This window comes from Colobus angolensis, unplaced genomic scaffold (genome assembly GCF_000951035.1).
Source record: "Colobus angolensis palliatus isolate OR3802 unplaced genomic scaffold, Cang.pa_1.0 Scaffold132, whole genome shotgun sequence".
Classification (NCBI taxonomy): Eukaryota; Metazoa; Chordata; class Mammalia; order Primates; family Cercopithecidae; genus Colobus; species Colobus angolensis.
In genome coordinates this window covers 3,419,157-3,443,664 of record NW_012114400.1, presented here as the reverse complement: position 1 = coordinate 3,443,664, position 24,508 = coordinate 3,419,157, and the positions used below count along the sequence as shown (strand labels likewise).

At 36.1% G+C, this 24,508-nt stretch overlaps 1 protein-coding gene across 2 annotated transcripts in view; it reads right to left on the bottom strand.

Moving 5' to 3' along the window:
• The window catches only part of PLA2G4A (phospholipase A2, group IVA (cytosolic, calcium-dependent)), a 154,382-nt gene that overhangs the window by 58,656 nt on the left and 71,218 nt on the right, over positions 1–24,508 (bottom strand). The window contains exons 6-8 of one of the 2 annotated variants that reach the window (XM_011934192.1): positions 18,879–18,916; positions 14,786–14,927; positions 2,361–2,497 (exon numbers count right to left, since the gene is read on the bottom strand). In XM_011934192.1, coding sequence (XP_011789582.1) covers positions 2,361–2,497; positions 14,786–14,927; positions 18,879–18,916 — 317 coding nt within the window. The remainder of the gene's footprint in view (positions 1–2,360; positions 2,498–14,785; positions 14,928–18,878; positions 18,917–24,508) is intronic. The other variant, XM_011934193.1, reaches the window with a different exon arrangement.

Here is a 24,508-nt window from a genome sequence, read left to right as displayed (position 1 = left end):
TTGGCCTCCCAAAGTGCTGGAATTACAGGCACGAGCCACCACGCCCGGCCCCCAAAAGTATCTTTTAATTACTTTTACTAGTGGTTCCTGCTAAAACAACTAACCAAACCCAATCCTTTGCTAAGCTTTTCACAGATTTTCAACATTATTAAAACATCCATTCCTTCTTGAAGCATCCTTCCCTCTAGATCCCATCTTTTACTTGATTCTCCTCTATGACAGCTTATTTGCAGTCTCTATTAGGGTTTTATTTTCTTTTTATCTGTGAAATTTTGAAGTGTTACAGGGTTCCATGAATTAAATTCTTGGTGGTAATAGATAAAATGGTAGAAGTTGGTGGAATTACCTAGGGAGAACATATTGATATAATAGACCAAAAGAGAAGCCCTGAGGGAAAGCCCACATTAAGGAGAGAAACTGTGGAAGTGGTAGGGACAATATATGGAGGAGGGACCAATCAGAGAGGATGAAATAAAACCAAAAAGGCATGATAGGAACAATTAGAAAAAAGGACAAATCAATGTGTGAAATGTCTCAATCTCCAGTCCCTCCCTCACCAACCCCACATACCCTGAGAAGTCAAGGAAAATAAGAGCTTTGTAAATTAAGTGGTCTATGAGTGAAAATTTATTACAAGGAATGAGCAACCTTTTAAGGAAATGAAATAAAAAGGGAAATGCTGATCTTTAAGGAAATAAGACTGTGAAAGATAGAGTAGAAGTATACATACGTGTATGTGTGTGTATGTGTGTGCACATTTAAAGTCATTTTAATAACTATATATATATAAAAATGTGTGTGCACATTTAAAATCTTTTTAATTACATTTTACAGGACTTGTTTACTGACAGGGGAATGTAAGAAGATATTGCAACAAATCTATAACCAAAGCAATGACTATAACTCTAATCAAGCTCACACATACACAATTATATTCCCAAATGAGCGCTCAAGGTCTAGTCTTGCTTTATTAGATGAGTTTAAGAAAGTAAGCTTCTTATAGTTGTCAGTGATGGACAACAGGGATCTAATAAATAGTGAGTACAAAGAAAGAACACCACTCAAAGAATAATAACAAAATGATTGAGTAGGCGAACTAATGTAAGGGTCCAAGATTTTCTAACACATTACTCATTGAACAGGCAGATGCCTGCTCTTTCCTTCAAGGGAAAGAATAATGATGGGCTACACCCTTCCTTCAGAAGAAATAAATCATTTTGAGGGTACATATAGAGAAGACGGCAACGATGGCTCTACGTTTTTGTTTCATGACTAAATAATCTGATTCAAAACATTTAAGAAACTGTAGATGATTTAAATGTGAAATTCTCTGTAAAATATATAGATGTCCCAGAAAAGAGTGTGGTTTCGTAGAAAGCACTCAGAATAACAGATCAAAAGCCTGAGTCTATATGCTAGCTCTACTAGTGATGTTGGACAAATAATTTGGCTTCTAAGTCAAATTTTCTTTAGCATAAAAATGAATAAACTCATACCCTTCTCACAAGATAAAATGACACAGAAACTTTAAAATGCTAGACATATATAATACGATATTCTGGCAGATGAGTTTTGCCATGGCCGAATGACTAGAAAGGCCTTTTAAGTCCAAGACAGATCTTTAGTAATAAGGTGGTACTCTTATTTGAGACATGTGAGCAACGACTTTTCATTTGATTTTCAATGTGCTTATGTGAGGTAAGCAAACCAAAAAGTATGTAGTATCTTCTTTGAAAAGGTTTTATAAAAATATTTGTGAAAACCTACAGAGTACAGGTATTATACATATGGATGTTTTAAGTCTCCACCTAAATTTAGCTGAGTTTAAATACATTTAAAGGACTAATTTCATATTTAGATGAAAATCAATGAAATACGTTATATGTCTATATTCAAAAAATTGTTTTCTTTGTTTTGTATACTATGGTATCTTGCATCTTATTCTATTTGCCCTAAAGAAGAAAATGAATATGTAGTGAATCATGTACACTTAGACATGTTCACTGAAGGACTACAAATCAGCAAATTATAAGAAGATTAAATTAATTATGGGTGGAGTATGTTGTTCCACTTCTATTTTTATCTAGAATTATTTTCAATCAGTCTTTTTTATTTTACGTTTTAACTACATTTTAAGTTACAAAGTGGCTTAAAAGAAGCAAATTTGCAACAAAGTTATTATTAAGTATGGATTTGTCTTTAAAAAAATCGTTTAAAGAAGATTGTGGCACCAAACTGGAAAGTTTTGTAATTTAAAGTTAAGATCAATTTTCTAAATCCCCTTTTCTGTTCTAGTGCTTGAGTTAGATACATCCTAAATATTTAAAGTTATAAAACTAAAATTAAAAATGCATACTAACCAGGTGGAGCCAGAAAGACCAGCAATGTAGGTAGCACAATCCAGAATTCCTGATTCGTATAATGCCTTCATCACACCAGAGAATCCCACCATGGCTCGGAAACCCCCACCTGAACCCAATATGGCTACCACAGGCACCTGAAATGATGCAACAGAGAGATTTGTACACAAAGTAAAAATCATAAAATACAGTTCCCTTTAGTCTCAATCTTTATGTTATACATCCCATATTTTGTCCCAAAGAAGTATAAGTTAACTTCATACTTTAGTAATGCCTAATTTTTTAAAGGAAGAAAATAAGGCCTGGTGCAATGGCTCACGCCTGTAATCCCAGCACTTTGGGAGGCCGAGGCGGGTGGATCACCTGAGGTCAGGAGCTCAAGACCAGCCTGACCAACATGGTGAAACCCCATCTCTACTAAAAATACAAAATAAAAAATAGCTGGGCGTGCTGGCAGGCGCCTGTAATCTGAGCTACTTGGGAGGCTGAAGCAGGAGACTTGCTTGAACCCAGGAAGCAGATGTTGCAGTGAGCCAAGATCGTGCCATTGCACTCCAGCCTGGGCAACAGAGCAAGACTCCGTCTCAAAAAGAAAAAGAAAAGAATGTTTCATATAAGAAAACAAAAAAAGGAATATCTATTAGAAAAAAATTAAAATGACCAACTTACACTATTTAATAATAATAATACTCTATATTTGTTCAACCTTTTGCAAATTTTTGACTTGCTTTCAGGGACATTGTTTTATTTAACTCTCAGAAATCATGTAAGGTGAGCAAAAGGAAAGTATTTGCTGGTTTTGCAGATGAAAGTTCTATACTGATTATGTTACTTGTGTAAGATACTAGTTGGTAATTTGTAGTTGGTAATTCGTAGTTGGTAATTCGTAGTTGCCTTCAGGTTACATTTACAGAGAGCATCTTTAACATCTGGTGACCGATCTGATGTTAGCAGTAAAAGAGAGGAAGGTGGGTGGTCGGACTTAGTGTTTCTAGCTTTGCTCTTAAGCAGATGATGCTATCATTACCCAGAACAAGGATCCTAAGGCATGAAGTTAGGTGAAGGAAGAAACAGTGTGCTCAGTCTTAGAAATGCTGAAAACACAACATGAACGCATTGTGTTTCAAGTATTGGCACCTGATCCCTGAGTGGCCACTTACCAATATGACATATACATATAATCATGGAATGATTATTTTACAACCAGGAGGACCAAAAAGATTGTATAGTCATAAGAGATAGTAGTTGTAAGGAAGCCAGATAAGAATTTAGAACAAAAAGGAAGGATTTGAATTAAGCCTTGAAAGGGGGTTGAGTATATAGGCAGTATAATAATAATAATAATAATAATAATACTAGCAAATGTTTAACCTTTAAATTGGGAAAGAGAAATCTGCAGAGTCCAGATCTTATTAGAGTTAGAGCAGTGAATAGTAGAACACCTAGGACTAAATTCCTGACCCAGAACTGTACATTAACAAGTGGCCTCAAATCAAAAACACTAGACATCAAACTGCATGCAAACTGGGAACCTCATAATGAAAGCACACTCTACAAGTGCAGTGCAATGGAAGGATCTAAATGGCTTTGAACCTGTGTATGTATATATGTGTATATGTGTGTATGTCTGTGTATCTTTATATAGACGTATATGGGTTGGTATAAACACCATGCTCTCAAACACAGATTTTTAAACTGTAAATAAAGTAAAATATGTAAGTCTTTAAAAGCTTGTCTGGAGGGGGAAATAAAGCTAAGGTAGGAAACCAAAGCACATTATACAGAGGATGAATAGAGTACAATAAAGTATTAGGTGCAGCAGTAGTTATAAGAAAGCTAGATATGAAGTTAGAATGAAAAGGAGGGATTTGAATTCAGCCTTGAAAGGGGGTTGAGTTTGCAGGCAGTACAATAAGAATAATAATAACAATAAAAGCAAGCATTTAACATTGCTATGTGCTCAGTTCTGGGCCTAGGGTTCAGGTCAAGATAGGCATAAGCAAGAAAGGGTATGTGATTTGGGAACCAAACTACTTGGGGTCTTAGTATTGTAGCAGGTGTATATTAGGGAATTGGGAAAATAGGATTATGAAGGGCATCGAGGAAAAGCAATTTCAAGATTAATACTGTAAAACATGGAAGGTTGTTCGTATTCAAAAAATATTTGGGGGCATTTGAGTCTAGGTATGGTTAATTGTAGCATTGTATTATTAAAAATAACCAATCCAATACAAATCAGGTAGTTCAGAATAGAGAAAAAAAGTTCTTAGTAACAGATCATACTGTTCATTTCAACACACAGCAAACAGCCTGCACTGTTATTCAACATGAGATTTAATAAGATAAACTGGAAAAATGAACTTAAGAGCTTCTCTAATACTGAGAAAACAACCTCCCAGATGTACTTCTTCAAATGCCAACAGCCCGACACATACTGAAGATGCATATGGTACATTGCTTGGAATTTTCTGGAAACAGCCTCCTGTTAAACTGGAATTCATGCGTTAGGTAACCTACTGCTCTCATTATCGCTTTGAAGTAATTCTGAGGGAGGTTTTCAGGTCACGGTTTTAATTCAGATACTTCTGTTGTCATCAGGGGAAGGAAAATGTCAGATATTTGTACATAAAGTTGAATAATCAAATAATTGACAGTGCAGATTATAATTACCTTCATTTGTTAAGTATGCATTTATACTATATCATTTAATTTTCATAACCTATCAGTATATATTATTACTCCGTTTCTTTGTTTTTTTTTTTTTTTTTTGAGACAGGATCTCTCTCTCTCACCCACACTGGAGTCTCTCTCTGTCACTCAGGTTGGAGTGTACTGGCATAGAGATGGGGTTTTGCCATGTTGCCTAAGCCTCCCAACGTGCTGGGATTACAAGCATGGGCCACCACACCGGGCCTATAACTCCATTTTTAAAAATAAAGCAATTTAAACACAAAGAAGGTATTTTTTTCCGATGTCACAAAGCTAGAAAGTGGTATTTGGAGTCAAAGTTGGGTCTGCCATATAATAAAGCTATTATTTCACTATGCTCTACTTTGTCTCTCAAAACAAATAGCTTCCACTTTCCCCCAACTAATGCTGTGTCCTAAGGCCAAGAAAATCCTCTGTGGGCTCAGTTTGCTTATTATAAAAGTATTGATCTTGATATATTAATGTGTAAAAATATTGATCTTGAAGCTTTTAGTGACTAGTAACATTCTAGATTCTATAACACCTACAGAAACATGAATTATAAAACTATAAAATTATAACTATGAACTATAACAAAGAATAGGAAATTAGATTTGTCAAGAACATATCGTACGTGCCTTGCACTCTCTCATGGACACTTTCACACAATTTATTTCATTTACGCTTCCCAACTCTCAAAAGGAAATCATTGTTTGTTTCATTTTTCAAATGAGGAGTGCAGATAATACCTAATAGCTAATAAGTAGTACAACCAGGATTTGAGCTGAGGTATGTCTGGCATCAAAATTCCTTACTCTTCCCTCTGTCATTGCTCAGAAAGAAAGGGGTAACCTTTACGGAGTGAAAGCACTGATGCTTAGTCAAACTATATTTCAAATTATGTATCACTTCAAATAATGTCAGGACAATTTTACACAATAAACAAAGACTAAGTTTAGAGTTTTAATAGTCTTGCTCATTCTGAAATAATGTTCAAAGAAATAATACGAAAGTTATAAGGTTCAGCTGTTAGTCATAGCTCTAATTCTAAGAGAATCAAATACGTGTTCCTGAGAAGGTTTGGGGTTGTATTTGGACCTAGTATCACTAGTATTTAGATATAAATGATGTCAATAAATATTTCTCATACTTCCTTCATATGATTATGGAAAATGAGTTTTCATTTACCAAAAACTTTGTGTTTTGACTTAATTATCCTGGTACATAAACTTACTGACATTATTAATTGCCTTCCTTTCAAAAGAAAATTCTGAAGTATTCAAGAATATTTTTGTTTGTCATAAACAGATAAATACATTTCTCTCCTTGGCCTCTATATTAGTCAGGGTTCTTCAAAGAAACAGAACCAACAGCATGAGTAGATATATCGAAAGAGATTTATTATAATGAATTGTCTCACACTATTAAGACCAGTCGAGTCCAAATCTGCAAAATGAGCTGGCGAGCTCCATACCCAGGAGAGCCTATGGTGCAGATGGAAGTCCAAGGGAAGTCAGCTGGAGAATTCCCTCCTGCTCAGCGAGGCAAGCCTTTTTGTCATATTCAGGCCTTGAATGGATTGGATGAGGCCTACCCACATTATAATAGTAAGGATAATCTGCTTATTCAAAGTAAGCAACAACACCAGCAGCAAATCTAGCACTTGGTCTTATGATGCCTCTCCATTGCTTCTGACATGCGGACATTTGCTTGCCTCTCCTGGACCCTGTTTCCCTCACAGCTTCTATTTCTCAGCAGTCAAGGGCTTTGAGCCCCTCGGAGTGCACCACCTTGCTGACTGCAGTCTGGGCCCCTTGGGCATGTAACCTGCTCTCTAGACCAGTTAGACCAGTTTCCAGCTCTGTTTTATTCCGTGGCTGTTTATATCCCACCACTTCCTCAGATAAGAAAAATTCAGCTCCACCTCTTGATTCCTGAAACCTGACCCTTGCAAGCCCAGGCCTGCTCAGTTCCTGTTCCTATACTCCACCAAAGGGAGCCCTCCACTGCCTGTCTTTCAATGTTTACCATCTGAAAGAGGAACAAAGATTGATAGTACAAAGTGCCATTGTCAGAATGAAGGTGAAAAGAGGTGGGAAAATATTCTCGACAAAGGAAATCAGAAAAACAGGAATGGCAATGCTTATTGACAACTCAAGGTTGATCTCTCTTATCTCCTTCAGAAACTGTCTTGCTCTGCCTCTCCCTTCCCAACTAGATGATCCCTGTTTCTCTGGCCTTTCACTTAACTTGTATGACAAATGTAAGTACCAAGTGGCACTCGGAGAATTAATTACTTAAGGCCCATATTTTACTTCTATTTTCATCCAAAGCTGTCTATTTGTTTAAACTGAAATATGATCCTTATAGTCTTCCTTAAAAAAAAGCATTATCTCTTTTATACTCTGACAAGAAGAAGAATCGTTTCTTCTCTCATTTCTTTACTACTCTAATTCCAGATTTTACTCCCCCAACCAACCTTGTTACGTTATAGCTAGTTTTTAGGGGACATAGAGACTGGATAGTAACATTTCACTTCACAGACACAACTGTAATCTGAAAACTTCATCTGACCAAAAGCTATTTTAGAACAAGAAAAATTTAAAAAGTGGCTTCTGAACTACCAAAATACACCAAAAATCCCCATACACAAAGTCATGTATCTTGCTCAAAGAAAAGATCTTAGCCCTCTTCTCATAAAGAAATTATATTAATTAGAGACACTGTTCTAACAGCAAGTTTGCTTATCAGATTTGAATTCCAGAGCAACAAAGTTGAAAGAGAAAAGGGCAGTGTGAAGAAGTCACTTCAAGCGGCCACACAAGGCACAGAACAGTGGCAGCTGAATGCAAAGGAAGCAGGCCTGAGAATGTCCAAATTGGTTCAGTCTGAGCAAGAAATTACACATTTCAGGAAGATTTCCATCTACATAAACAAAATCAATAATTTTTTTTTAAAAAAATCTCAGTACTTAAGAGAATAAACTCTTAGGCTTTAAAAAATCTTAACTATTTGACTAGTTCAGTATACAGGCAGGAAAACTAATTAAAAAATTAGGCCATGGTAAATTTAACAATTATTGACGATGAGTGTTATGCCACAGAATGGCAGCACCCAAGAATATGTATAATATTACTGTTTTACTGGCAACTATTATACACCCCTATACATTTTGCTGGACACTTTATGAGCATCAGTACCTATCCCCTTACCCCAACAGGAGACATTATCATCATTTTACAAGTGAAGCACAAAGGTAAAACAAAGTTCCCAAATATATACTGCCCAAATTCATTCAACATTTAATTCAACGTTGAGGTCTAACCTGGATACTATCTGTATTGAGATGAATAGGACTGTTCTCGTTCGTTGTACAAACTGCCACAACAGCCCACTCTTCCATACCTTAAGGAGGCCAACTGGCCAGTACTGAAAAGAAAGTGAAGACTTTGATAGGGGACAAAGGATGTGGAAAGTTAAGAGATCCAAGAAGTAACATAAAAATGGAAAAATGTTACTTTTGTTATGGGAATGGGTGGTGCTGATAACTTCTAAGCTGATTATTTCTGCCAAGAGAGAACAGTGTGGACTGAAACCAAGAAAAGCAACAACAAAAGTTTTAATTCCATAAATGACTTCCAAACACATGAATTTAATATTTTTTGAAGGACAGCACAGAGAAAAAGCATAATTACCTCATTCCCCATCTGTTGCAGAAAAGTTGTTTTACCGTCATTTGTATGAACATGAAGCGAAGTTATATTTTCCCAGGAAGACTTACTAATCCTTTCCACAGAAGGAGGAGTGACTAGAGGTGGCAGCAGAAACTTACCTTTTGGAAATAAGAACCTAAGAAAAAATGCCAGCCAGTGTGTCCTACATGAATTTCTAACTCAAGAGTCTAAGCCAAGATCTCATCAAAACTTTCTCCTTAACCAGTGTTTCCCTAGCAACCTGATACTGGTGTTCCTGTTTCAAAACTGTGACCTCTCTCCCTAGCAAATCTACTCCATGCATGCAAAGACTAAATCTGTGCCCTGATACATACAACAAAATATTCACCAAGGATCTACCATAGTAGGAATTATGCTAGGTGTTTGAAATATAGAAATTTATAACACAGATATTGTCCTGGCCCTCACAAAACTTAAATTCTAATGGAGAAAACAGTCACACTCACCAATATTTTTACAAGAAGTTTTTTTAAGTACAACCATGGGAAATGATGAGAAGAGAATGTTCATATATGCCATAAGAGAGTATAACTGAGAGAACTAATTTAGACTTAGGGGTAAGGAGGGAGGAGATGATTTGGGAGAGCCTCAGAAGAAATTATCTGTGTGCTCATTAAAGAATGGGAGAGTGTTAGCTAAAAGTGGGGTAAAGTGGAGAGAGGGGTTGTATAGGGCAAGCCTATTGCGGTGAGAGGAAGCACTGTACAGGAGAGCTCCAATCGGGGAAAGATTCTGTAGAGACAGAGAACTAAGAGGTGCTTACTGGGAGGGAGTATAGAAATTTCAGATAAACTGGCAAAAATGAAGCTAGAAAGAAGCTATGCAGCTAAGAGTCTAAGAGCAGTGGAAGGATTTTAAGCTTGGGATGGACTGAATTAGATTTCTGTTTTGAAACGTTCACTCTGAATTCATTGTAAAAAGAAAGTGGGAAGTGGGAAGACAAGTACAAGTCCTCTCAATACACAAACATATGTAAGTCCTCTCTGTACAAGGCACAGAGAGAGACAAGACTTTGTGTTCAGATTTAGATAGGCTGAATTTGAGATGCTGGGAGGAATACATGTAAAGAAATCAAGTAAGTGTGTAGATATTTAGGTCTGAAGCTCAGAAGAGAGGTTCTAAGTTGTGGATATGCATGTCCCTAGCATGCAGGTGTTGGGCGACATCACAGGCCAGAGAGAAATTTCTTGATGTTGTTGTTGTTGTTGTTGCTGCTGCTGCTGTTGTTTGAGACAGTCTCACTTTGTCACCTAGGCTAGAGTACAGTGGCACCATCTTGGCTCACTACAGCCTCTACTTCCTGGGTTCTAGTGATCCTCCTGCCTCAGCCTCCCAAGTAGCTAGGACCACAGGTACACACCACCACATCTAATTTTTTTGTATTTTTTGTAGACACAGGTTTTCACCATGTTGACTGGGCCGGTTTTGATCCTCCTGCCTCGGCCTCCCAAAATGCTGGGATTACAGGTGAGAGCCACCATACCCTGACTAAGAATCCTAGATTTAAATCTCAATTGCCTAGAAAAACATATTTCTCATGGGGCGTGGTGGCATGCACCCTATAGTCCCAGCACTTTGGGAGGTCGAGGCAGGAGGATCACTTGAACCCAGGAAGTCGAGGCTTCAGTGAGCCAAGATGGTGCCGCTGCACTGTAGCCTGAATGACAAAGTGAAACGCTGTCTCAAAACATGAAAGAAAGAACTAGAATGAGGAGAAAGAGGACCGAGGACTACGAGTTGAGGAACTAATATATGTAAGGAATACTCAGATGAAGAAGAGCTGGTAAAGAACACCAAAGAGGCACGATGAAGAGCATGAAAAGGGAGTAAGTGAAGAGTAGACAGTGTTTCAAAATGTAAGGAGACATCTGTCATTTGCAGCTGCAAGATTAGTTAAGATAGGGCAAGAACAAGACCCTGTGCATTTATTAGTACTGGTGTCTAAAGGAGGTAGAATGAGTTTGTATAGAAAATGTTGGAGACGTTTGTGAAGGTAAGGAGAGAAATAGAGCAGAAGGGAGGAGAGAATACAGAATCCAGGAAATGTTTTTTGTTTTTTATTTTCTTTTTATATCTGAGTTTAGAACATGTTTATATTTTTACAGGAAATATCCACACGGAGGTAGACGCTGACAATACAGGTTGAGAGTGATCTGGGAAAATACGAATAACAGATATATTGGGGTTCTCAAGAGGAGCTTAGGATCCATATCTGATGGGTATCTGCATTTGAAAGCAAAGGGAGTATTTTCTCTATTGAACTAGGAGGGAGGTTGCAAAGGACAGGCATCGATTATGGAGTATGTCAATTTTACAGCAAGAAATGAAGGATTTGTCATCTCCTAACTTTTTATTTCTCTATCATTAGGAGACAAGTCTATCTGTTGTGAGGGGAACAAGAAGTAGTTTGCCATTAGCAGTAAAGAAAATAATTGTTGCAAATAAATAGAAAGAAATTAGGCAGGGAAACTCAGATTGCAAGGCACGATCTCCCAAATAAAGTTGACAATCATGACTTACAAGAAATATGAATTTCCTCCTTTTTCTTCTAGCAAGCTCATACCTCAAGGCATGGCCAACAGTCTTAAACTCTAAAAGAAATTTCTGTCATCTCTGCTGCAGAGTGAGTCATCCTCTTGCAATCACTTGCATCCCTCAGTTCACACCTCTTTATTAAGAACTTAACACATCATGGGTTTTGTTTGCTTAAATATCATTCTTCCAAAGAAGGCTTTAAAATCACTAAGGAAAGTAACTCCTCAGGGCTAGCCATCTCAGCTTTATTCTTCTCTAGCGCTTAGCACAGTATTTCAATAAATTACAATTGTTAGAAATGAAAATAATTTGTAAAATCATTTTTCTGTTTTGAGGGTATACCAATACCAAATAAGGATGGCAACAAAAAGAAAAATGTTATAGAATTGCTACTGAAAAGTTATCTATATTAAAAGAAACACACGTACACACACTAAAAACTTCAGAGAAGCTATAAATTTCTGAATAATGTATAGAGATGACAGTTTTTTCAAGAACTAATTAGCCTGACGTGATAAACAACCACAAGTTCTAACAAGGATCTATTGTGGTGACAAGCAAGATACAGGATTTGGCCAGGCATGGTGGCTTGTGCTTGTAATCCCAGCACTTTGGCAGGCAGAGGTGTAAGGATTGCTTGAGCCCAGGAGTTTGAGACCAACCTGGGAAATATAGCAAGATCCCATCTCTAGAAAAAAAATTTACACACACACACACACACATATATATATATATATATATAAATTTTCTGGGTATAGTGGCATGCACCCATAGTCCTGGCTACTTAGGAGGCTGAGGCAAGAGGATCACTTGAGCCCAGGAGTTTGATGATGCAGTGAGCTATGACTGTCCCACTGCACTCCTGCCTGGGCAACAAAGCAAGATCTTGTCTCTAAAAACAAACAAACAAACAAACAAAACAAAAGATGCAGGATTGAAGAGAATTCTCTCGCTTTTTAACATAAACTTAAATGAAGGTTTCCTTAGTTTCCTTTAAGCAAAAATTCCCCTTAAGCAGCATCTAATCTTAGAGTCTACTCCCATAACAACACAAGTCACTCTAGCATCAGTAGGTTGGCTTTTGAACCCTACCCCCACCTAAAACATATTTGCAAATCTTCAACCACATGTGGGATGGGGTGATCATTTGGCTCCCTTACTCAGAATTTATGTCTCGTTTCCAACTGTATTCTGCCCTTAATTTGCAAGAATTTCAAATTCCTACAAGAATGATTTCCAAGAAATTAATTTATTTATGAAATTATTTTAGGAAAAATTTAATGAAATTAATTCCTACAAGAAATAATTCAAGAGTGTACAAGACTATGCACATATATGTTTACTTATATATTTAATCAAAATATTATTTTTATGAAAATAAATTATATTCATTTGACATATTCAATTAACAGGAAATCTCAACTAAATAAATAAGTAAAAGATTACCTGATATGCCACTAACAAGAAACTTCATTATCATTTGATGAGCATCATTGCAGCAATTAATCTTTGTAGGTTTCAGATAGAAAGATGGACAGATATATATAGAGACAAATAGATAAGTAGATTAGATAGGTGATTGATAGATACATAGATGAAATAAATGATGGATAGATAGCCAAAAAGTAGATTATAAGATACATGGTTGAGTAATAAAGGATGTTACATTTTCCTGGAATTTAAGGAAAGAAAAAGAAAAGTACAATTGAAAGATTTTACTTTCAATATTTGTTTATATTTATAGTCCAGTATTTCTCCATAATTAGGATTATAAATCATTTCTTCATCTTAATGATTTTTATAATCCTAATTATAGAGAAATATTAGAATACAAATATATTATAAACAAATATTGAAAGTAGAATCCTTCAATTTGGTCAATTTTAAATATCATTAAACTCTACTACAAAATATAAAGAATTTGGAACATTTTCTTTTTTCTCCTCATCACATGTGCCTACATTTGTTAATTGCATCATCATTAACAAGATTTATGGCATTTTCTTCTTGTTCTATAATGACGATTTCCACAGTTTTAGTTTACATTTAAATTAATTAATTTTAATCCTTTTATATTTTAGACTAAACCTTTTCTATTGATAAAATAAATACTATTTCATGCATAAGTATGCCTTTTTGAAATACATATATTTAAATAAGTAAATAAAATGTGGTACATCCAGATGATGGAATATTATTTAGTACTAAAATAAAATGCACTATCTAAACAATGAAAAGACATGGAGGAAACTTAAATTCATATTACTAAGTGAAAGAAGCCTATCTGGAAAGGCTACATAATGTATGATTCCAACTATACGACGTTAGGCAAACTGACAAAAGGCAAAGCTATGGAGGCAGTAAAAGTATCAGTGGTCCAGGGGTAGGGATTAGAGATGAATAGGTGGAGTACAGAGGATTTTTAGGACAGTGAACTACTATGTATGATACTATTATGGTGGATGCATGTCATTACACATTTGTCCAAACCCCACAGAATGTAGACCACCAACAGTGAGCCTAACGTAAACTATGGACTTGGGTGATACTGATGTGTCAATATGGGTTCATTGATTGTAACAAATGTACTACTCTGATGTGGCATGTTGATAGTTGGGGAGTATAATGGTTCATTTTATTTATCAGCCTGATCAGACTAAAGGATACTGAGATCACTAGAAAAACATTCTTTCTGGGGGTGCTCATGAGGGTGTTTTCCAAAGAAAAACATGTGAATCAGCACACTGAGTAAAGAAGACCCACCCTCGCCAATGGGTGCACACATCTTTCCATCCTTGGAGGGCCTGAGGAGAACAAAAAGGTGGAAGGCGAGCAATTGTCTCTCTGTCCTTGAGCTGAGACATCCCCTTTCTCCTGCCTTTAGACATTGTTGCTGTGGGTTCTCCTACCTTCAGACTTCAAGACTCCCACCTCCCCCTCCAACTGCCCAGCCTCTGACTGGGAGTTACTCCATTGGTGCATCTTTGTCTTGGACTAAATTGTACCACTGGCTTTCCTGGTTCTTCCGTGTGCAGATGGTATTTCGTGGGACTGCCTGGCCTCCATAATCATGTGAGCCAAGCTTCATAATAAATCTCCTCATATCTACTGTGTATATCTTTTGGTTCTGTTTCTCTGGAGAACCTGACTAAACTTTGGAGGTTGCGCAGGGAGAGGAAGCATATTGGAACTCTCTGTGCTTTTGGCTCAATTTTGTTGTGAACTTAACACTGCTCTAAAATGTAAAGTAAAAATAAAAACTATAGCTGACAAATATTACCAACTAAGGCACTATTTGTGATGACCTTCCTCAAAGAGTTTTCATTTACAAATCACTTACCTTACCTTAAAAAACTAAAGGAATAATGCTCAATCTCAATATTGCCATATTTGGGTAAAATTCTTGAGGAAATTGTCCAAGATAAACTACTATTAAGTATAACAACACTTGAAAAATTTCCAACTCACATCACGTGCAGAATGCAATCCTTCACTATTCTTTGGACCCAAGAGTTTCTTCATGCTCTCCCTTATGTTTTCTTTTCTCTGTTGTCTGAAAGTCTTCTCTTGATCACACAGAGCCATACTAAATCGTAGGTCTGGGCATGAGCTGTAATACCAAACAGATAAAGTCATGAGCCAATGCTCCCAGTGGTCTGGTTTTCCATCCAGCCAGCTCTTCCGAGTACCTAGGAGCCACACTGATACATGCTGACTGCTTCCCTCAAGCCATTTCCTAAACAGGGACCTAAGATAAGAGGATAAAATGATGGCTATCTTAAAGCAGCATTTTCCATGGCATGTTTTCAGAGAAAAAGGACTTTTCAGTGCTTCAGATAAACAAGCAAACAAACAGCCCCTGATAGGTTGAATATTATAACAAAGACTGGGAAGTGCTTCAGTAAAGAACCCTGTTTATATTTGTTTGGCACAGGATCTCCCAAATTTACTTGACCAAGAATTCCTTCCCTTATCTCTCCACCCTTCCCTATTCCACCATGATAATTACTTTCTAACGTCCCAAAGAACCAGCATTCTGAGGAACATATTTGCAGAAATATTGTCTTAATTAATTGCCTTGTCTAATGAATGCCCCCCTCTAACAAAGAAAATAACTTCTAATCACAGAACTTGAGATAACCACAAATAAGTTTACAACTAGAGGACTTTAGAACCCTTAAATTATATATACGTTATATTGCTAATAAAGGCAGTAGCAATTTCTCTACACTATGCCAGAAACCACATTAGGTATTACATATGAATCATTGCAAGAACGATGGGAGTAATCACTACACATTATTATACAATATATTATTATATATTACAGCTTTATAAATTAGAAAACTATAGCTCTGAGAGGTTAGGATCACATAGTAAACATGTGATGTACTTTCACCATGCCACATATAAGAAATATCTTAATACTGAAGTCTATATCCCAACTACTGAATTTTAAAATACTTTTTAAAAATCTGTCAGCCTATGTTGGAATGTGAATAAATCCAAAATGTAGAAGTCAAGAATTATCACAAGTAAAATATGTCTCTTTACCATCCATAAAAGGCCTTACCTTAATTGTAAATAAATTTTAAATCTCATTTCTGTTAGTTCAGTATATTTCTTCCTTGTAAAATACAGAATGAGACTGCTAAGCCTCTGAGCTATGTTCTTTATGGTCATAGTTGATCATTACAAATAATAGTTTAATTACTACTTCCCAAAGGATAAATATAGGTACCTCACAAAAGAGAAAGTATAATTAATAACAAAAAATTAATTTCACTAGTGAATTTAAATGATACTATTATTAAAATAACTGATATTAAAATATTTTAAATACTTATTTTCTAGTGCTAGAAAGGTAAAATAACACTAATATTCTCATGCATCAATTTTGAGAATATAAGTTTGTTAAAAAGCAATTAAGCAGTATTCAAATTAGGCATATTAGCAATATGGCATATTCAAAAATAAATAGAATATAGATTCCTTTTGACCTAATAATTCTATTTCTGGAGAGCTATTTTAAGGGAAGTAATGAAAAATTTTTAAAGATAATTTAAAGAAATGTTTGCTGAACTGTATATAGAAGTATTGGGTTATATGATTATTAAATTTTATTTTGGAAATTATATAACAAGGGGGAAAATAGTAAGAGAGTGAGTTAACATTTTTTAAGTCTAATCTTGGGCTACACTCTTTTTCTATTACTATTCTTTATAATGACGTATTAGGTTTGGTATTTTCTGAACACTATAAGAAATTAAAATCTTACCTGTGCCGCTGCCTGTATGAAACCTCCTCAACTTTATTTCATTTTCTGCTCCTTAAAGGTAATCACTACTTAAACTTAATCCTTATCATACTAATATATTTGTTGATAATTTTGTAATATATATTTATGTTCCTAAGATAGTCATTTTGCAGGATTTTAGTTTTGTTATAAGTATTATCAGTGGAAATTATTTTTTCCAATGAACACTTTTTTTTGAGAATCATCTGTGCTTATATAAATAGAAGTAATTCAAACATTTTTACTATTGTGTAGCATTTTCATTATATTAGTATACTGTAATCTATTTATCCATAAACGTTGAAATGATTTCCAATATTTTGCAAACTATTACAAGCAGTACCATTATTAACACGTGGTATACGTGTGTGAAAATTTCCTACTGTATATATACTCTTTAGAAAAAACACCTCATTTAATCACAGTAGATATGCTTAGAAAGTATCCTTTTCTTGGGCCGGGCGCGGTGGCTCAAGCCTGTAATCCCAGCACTTTGGGAGGCCGAGACGGGCGGATCACAAGGTCAGGAGATCGAGACCATCCTGGCTAACACAGTGAAACCCCGTCTCTACTAAAATACAAAAAACTAGCCGGGCTAGATGGCGGGCGCCTGTAGTCCCAGCTACTCGGGAGGCTGAGGCAGGAGAATGGCGTGAACCCGGGAGACGGAGCTTGCAGTGAGCTGAGATCCGGCCACTGCACTCCAGCCTGGGCGACAGGGCGGGACTCCGTCTCAAAAAAAAAAAAAGAAAGTATCCTTTTCTTATTTTACCAGCGAGTAAAAAAGTGATTAGAAATCTATCAATCATTAACATAATTAGCAAGCGGTAGATTTAAATCTAGGTCTTATTGTTCTGGAAGCCATGTTCTCTGTAATATACTGTGCTGTTATATATAATTGTTAAAAAAGAATCATGATTTTTAAAAACTTTTGAACAGTATAAATGACCTAGATGTTTTAAGGATATCAGTTTTTGAAATCTGGAGGAAAATTCAAAAACTTCTGAATAATTTCATAAATTCAGTAATAGAATTATGGCTAATTTACTTCTCCTTTAATGCATTTTTTTAACTTTCTAATTAATTCTTTTTTGATTTTATGTTAGTTTTAATAGAAGACATGACATGGAAAAATTTTCTTTGAATAAATTGAATTTTTCTTTGAAAACAGTTTTTATTCTAGAGCTGACATAAAATAATATATAAAAAAGAAGTTTTTAATATTATAAAAATACGGTCCTAATTACCTCAGTGAAGACTATTCCCCATTAAACAAAAGCATTACTTCCATAGTCAGTCAAATAACAAGTGTTTCTAATCTCATGCCAAAATATACCACTTTTAAGCAAGAATGAACTTAATACAAAATAATGCAAACAATAACTTGGACTATCCTTTGATATTTGCTGACATATATTAACAGGTTGTGGAAATTTGTGCCAATCATTTACTAAGTCAAATCTACTTGTTCCAGGGATCAAAATACAATAAATAAATGCCTAAACCCAATGTACGCATTATCATACATTTGCCAAATCACCAGATGTGAAAATTTTAAATTAGTTTTCGTGGCATTTGTGTAAAATATGTACTAGTAACTTTGGTCAAATCAAGTTCAACAGGGAAGTTCAAAGAGATGCACAGAGGTTAAGGGAACTCATTATTACATCAGAGATCAGTTAGGTCAAGGCAGACTTGCCTTCCCTAAAATTCGCCATTTGAAAATAAATACATGATTTCCTAACGTTCATTTTTGGAGGCCATTTTGAAAGGGCAGTATGCTTCATGGAACGTTATTAGTAGTAGTCTGGCTGGTCACTATGAACAAAATCAGTCTCAATTTTCAGTTTTTCCTCTATAAAAATTATTATAGTTTCCTGTTTATGTTCACTTCTATGTTGTTGAATATCTACCTCAATCAACAATAGAAGATGCACTTAAATAACTGCATTCATTTCTATGGGGATAGATGTACGACTAGAGGGAGCACTCTTTTGAAAAGCACTTATTCTGACATTATTACATGACCACAAAACTATTGGAGAAATAAGCAAAGTATATGAAAATATAAGAATAATGACTACAAGAATATGTTTGTAAAGATTTTGTAGATATTAACAGATAACTTAAAAAAGCAAAGTAAACATAATGCACTTCTACATATTCAAAGCTGCAGAATGATATATATATAAAATTCTTTAACAATTAAAATATATTAGTGGATCACTCACAATATTTCTCATCCAACTAAATAAATGCACTTACCAAACTTCAAGAGACATTTCTAGAATCATTTCAGTGACCTAAAAAAAAGACATATTAATCAGATTAGGTCATAAAGTAGATGTGTGTTTTATATAATGGAAATAAACTCAAAATAATTTTTGAGTGCCAGATTATTTTTAATTTAAAAAAACAAAACCCTAAAAATAAAAGTAACACAGCTCCATGAAGACCCTAAACTACAGACGCAGTTCAGTAAACCAACTTTTTGGCATGTTTTTAATAAGTCTACTTAGTAAGTCATTTTAGCAAACACAAGAATTATCTCTGTCTGGGTTGTTTTCCTCCCTCAGTAAAATAAAGTAGCTCACCACAATTACTATTTACAAAACATAAAAAGTGCCTGAGATATAAAAACTTCTGAGATGTTGTGTCTATTATTTAGGAGCTGCCTCCAGCCACAAAATCAGAAGCTGTAACAGCCCAGAGGTTAGAATCAGCCTGGGTGAAAGTTCACACGTGTGTATTTGAGACAAGTGCAGGCTGTAGTAACCTGGAAATACAACACCCATCAGGGTGGGCAGTAGACCTAGGGTCCAGCCAACTGTGGTTGACTCAGGAAATATCTACTAATGAGATCTGGAGCCTCCGGTTTTTATTTATTTCAACACTATTTGAGGCTATCAAATATATTGAAGGATGGCATCCTGCCAGAGAGACAATTTTTGTCTAAAGGAAAAGAAAATGACTAATATCCACTTAAGATATTAAGAGTTGTTTTCCCAGAGACTGTAAATCTGTTGTACAGAAAGACCTTCTCAATATTATCCCTGGCATTAACTACAAAAAATGTAGCTGTAGATTGTTATGAAAACCAAATGAGAAAATGCTTTGAAAGTTGTTACACAGTTGTAAACGTGTTATTATTTTTATTGTATCGGGTTACTGTAAGAACATAGATAGAGCTAACTTGTTCAATAAATTCAAGTAGAACAGAACTAGGATATACCTCTTGAAATGTGAAGAGGAAATTTTTAGAATCAACATAAAATACCATAGATTATTAGATTTACTCTCGTGAATTTCAAGGAAAGGAAAAACACAAACTAGAAGGAGATTTCCAAAAGGTTAAAATAAGTTCATAGATGATTGATTCTCAGAGCTGAATTTTATGAGTAAGAAAAAGGTATTGAAATCATCTATACAAAAATTTTCCTCTCTCACTAAACTGTAAGCTCTGTCTTATATAGATTCCTATTACTGGTTCATTGTATAGTATTTGGCATACAACAGATAACACATATTTGTCAAATTACTCTTCGCGCGCGTGCACGCATGTGTGTGTGTGTGTAAGTGTATATCGGAGGAGGAGCACATCAGGGAATCTTTTCTCATCAAGAAATAGTTGACTACTATTGGAGACAAAATCATGGGATGGTCTGAACCAGACAGCAGTTCCTATATATAGAATACTCTGAATGTTCATTAATCAAAGAAGCATATACATATTTTTAAAGTTAATAAAGTAATTGAGAATCCTAGGACAAATGGAATAATGCATGCCCAGATGAAAGGAACGTCAAAGGGTGATTGGCTACCAAACAGGGAATGCAATTTAGAAGAAAACAAGATATGGGTAAAGCATGGTCTGTATTTTTTTTCAAGAAATACATAAAAATTGCCCCTTAAAATGATACTAGATTTTATGTTTTTATCTCCGGAAGGTAAAGCCATCATGAGTGGATGGAAATAATATGAACAATATTACAACTCTATGTAGAGTTTTCTAATAAATGGAAAGATTCAAGGCCTCTTTCATAGTGCCATCTCATGACAGAAAGTGTTCAAGAAAATGCTGGCTTCCCAGCTGGCAGGTCTTCAAGCAATTTATAAATTACGTATCCAATGTTTGGCCAGGTGTGGTGGCTCACACCTGTAATCCCAGCACTTTGGGAGACTAAGGCAGGTGGATCACCTGATATCAGGAGTTCGAGACCAGCCTGGCTAACATGGTGAAATCTCATCTCTACTAAAAATACAAAAATTAGCCAGGCACGGTGGCGCATGCTTGCAATCTCAGCTGCTCAGGAGGCTGAGGTAGGAGAATCACTTGAACTCAGGAGGCGGAGGTTGCAGTGAGCCGAGATCATGACACCGCACTCCAGCCTAGGCAACGAGAGTGAAAATTCTGTCTCAAAAAAGAAACAACAACAAATATATATATATATGTATATGTGTGTGTGTGTGTGTGTGTGTATATATATATATATATATATAAAATCCTTGAATATATCCAATGCCTGTTTGCTCTGACAGCTCCATGAATAAGAGGAAAATCAACCATGCTGCATTTATAGTCAAATTTGTCTTCTCCATTAGCACACACTTTCTGTATCTACATTTCTTGGCTAAGACATTCATGATCCTGGATGGACTGACAAGACTCTTTAAACAAAGGCAGGATAAAGGAAGAGAAGGCACAGGATTTTTCTGACATTTTGAATGTTACAGGCTGTGCTGCCAAGGTTCTTGTCACACAGATTAGGATCCTCACTTCCACACTGCCCAAGTGGGTCACCCACAACCAGGAGGAAATTTAAAACACTCTAACTGGGTGCACGATGTTCAGACATGCTATGTATGATAAGCTTGATGTTTACAATCTCTCTGCATCTTTTACCTAGAACATGTCATTCAGATAAAAACATGTACTTCCTGTGAGGCATTAAACAATTACTCTAAACTTCTTCCCACACACTGCATAAAGCATCTCTGCATTACAGGCTTCCACGCGGCTTGTATTATCAAGACAATTAGAAGGAAGAATGACCACCTCTTCCAGGCTTGCCCCAACACCCTAATACCTAGCTAGGAACTAGAACTAATTAGAACTCCACCTTTTTTAGGAAGGAGTAGGCTGTGTCGACATGTATTCTTGTGAAAAGCAGCAATGTCATCTTTGAATTCCCCAGTGGAAAGCAATTTTAGATGTTTACAATTGGAGATTTTCAGTTACAGGAGAGTGGGCAGAACTGGAGGAGACAAACTATAAAAACTAAAAGCCATTTCAGCTTTCAAATAATTTTTAAAGGATCTAACCCACGAATTATCTTGAAAACTTTCCACAGTCATTTTGAAACAATGAAGCTTAAAGCAACAAGTATAGTGCCTGACAATAAGGAAATCCTTTAAAACAGCAGTCCCCAACCTTTGTGGCACCAGGGAGTAGTTTTGTGGAAGACAATTTTAACATGGACCAGGGGGGCGGAGTGGGAGGGGGGATGGTTTCGTGATTCAAGTGCATTACATTTATTGTGCACTTTATTTATATTATTATTACACTGGAATATATAATGAAATAATTATACAACTCACCATAATGTACACAGTGGGAGCCCTGAGCTTGTTTTCCTGCAACTAGGCCTTCCACTGGGGGTGAGGGGGGACAGTGACAGATCCTCAGGCATTAGATTCTTATAAGGAGTATGAACCTAGATCCTTCACACATGTAGTTCACAACAGGGTTCACGTTCCTGTGAAAATGTAATGCCACCGCTGATCTGAAAGGAGGCAGAGCAGCAATGTGATGGGGAGCGACTGTAAATACTCATGAAGCTTTGCGCCTTTGCCCAACTCTCACCTCCTGCTGTGCAGCCTAGGTCCTAACTTGCCATAGACCAGAACCAGGGGTTGGGGACCCCTGCTTTAAAATGATTATTACAAAAAAGATGCACATAACAAAATAATTTCAAACTTGAGAACCTATCCTATTAGTAAAGAGTTCTTCAAATATGCCATGACTTCCCTTATGTGCTCCAATATTTACAACACTTACTTTCAATAAAATATTATTTTGAACTCTGATTCCTAATTTACTCATTTTTTTTTCTAGGTAGAAACAAACAGTAATTAATCATCATATTGATTCAATCATTATGCACATCTTTCAAGAGAATTACATATTTTCTGCTTTATCCATATTTACTTGACCTGTGCAGGATAATAAATAAAGTCATTTTTAAAGGGTCATTTTTACTTAGAATCATGTTTCTGTACATTGTATCTCAATCGTGTTTCAGAAGGAACAAGATGTGGATCTGACAAGGAGGCAATCGAAGTGCAAAGCAGAAATTACAAACCCATCAATACATGCAAACTCACATCTAATAAATTCTGCATGTTTAAAAGTTGAATGAGACACTACTAAAATCATTTTTTTCTTTTTTTAGCAATAAAGCTTTTTAATCACCTGGGTGTAGGTGGACTGAGTCCGAAAAAGGAGTCAGCAAGGGGAGATAGGGGTGGGGCAGTTTTATAGCATTTGGGTAGGTAGTGGAAAATTATAGTTAAAGGGGATTGTTCTCTTGTGGGCAGGGGCGGGGGTCACAAGGTGCTTGGTGGGGAACTCCAGAGACTTATTGTCCAGGAGAAGGAATGTCACAAGGTAATACCAGCAGTTAAGGCAGGAACCGGCCATTTTTACTTATTTTGTGGTTCTTCAGTTGCCTCAGGTCATCTGGATGTATATGTGCAGGCTTGGGCTCAGAGGCCTGACACTCCTGTCTTCTTATATTAATAAGAGAAACAAAACAAAATAGTGAAGTGTTGGGGCGGCAAACATTTTTGGGGGTGGTATGGAGAGATAAAGGGCGATGTTTCTCAGGGCTGCTTCAAGCGGGATTGGGGTGGTGTGGGAAGGGTGGCATGGAAACCTAGAGTGGGAGAGATTAAACTGAAGAAAGTTTTTGTGGTAAGGGGTGATATTGTGGGGTTGTTAGAAGGAGCATTCATCGTATAGAATGATGGGTGATGGCCTGGATACAGTTTTGTATGAATTGAGAATTCTTTTTCAATATACAGTCATGTACTACATAGTGATGTTTCAATGATGAAACACATTTGCAACAGTGGTCACCATAACATTGTAATGCCATATTTTTATTGTATCTTTTGTATGCTTAGATATGTTTGTTTAGATATGCAAATACTTACCATTGTGTTGCAAATGCTTATCATATTCAGTGCAGTAACATGACTTGCAGCTTAGGAGCAATAGGCTGTACCACATAACCTAGGTGTATAGCAGGCTGTACCATCTAGGTTTATGTAAGCACACTTTATGATGCTCACACAATAATGAAGTCACCTAAGGATGCATTTCTCAGCATGTATCCCCACTGCTAAGCAACATATAGATATACATACTATTTTTAGTAAAATAAATTAGCTTTTCCTACCAGGAATCATCTAATTCATTACCCAAGAATTCAGGATAATTCAGGAGTGTCTCCCTCCCCTCCAAAATAATTGTTCTTAACAGACCTGAAAGACTTTTAAAAACCATTGTCTTCCCTGTGGCCATGTTCCACACTCTCATAGTTTCCTCCTTACATTTGATGATAATCTCATGTTCCTTCATTTAAGGTCCTTTTTGCTAGGTGGACATCAGTGGAAATTCTGAAGATCTGGGTAACCATTAGCTTTCATACAATAAGCCAGATTTCCTAAACCACTACTACCAAACCACTCTACTACCTCTTTTTTCTCAGACTGTCTCACTTTTCTCTTCTAAACTTCATTACTTTCACTACTCCTGTCTGAGCACTCGTCAGGTTTATAGCACCTCCTGGAAGTGCATTCATGTATTCATTCATCCAAAAATGGTTCAAGTG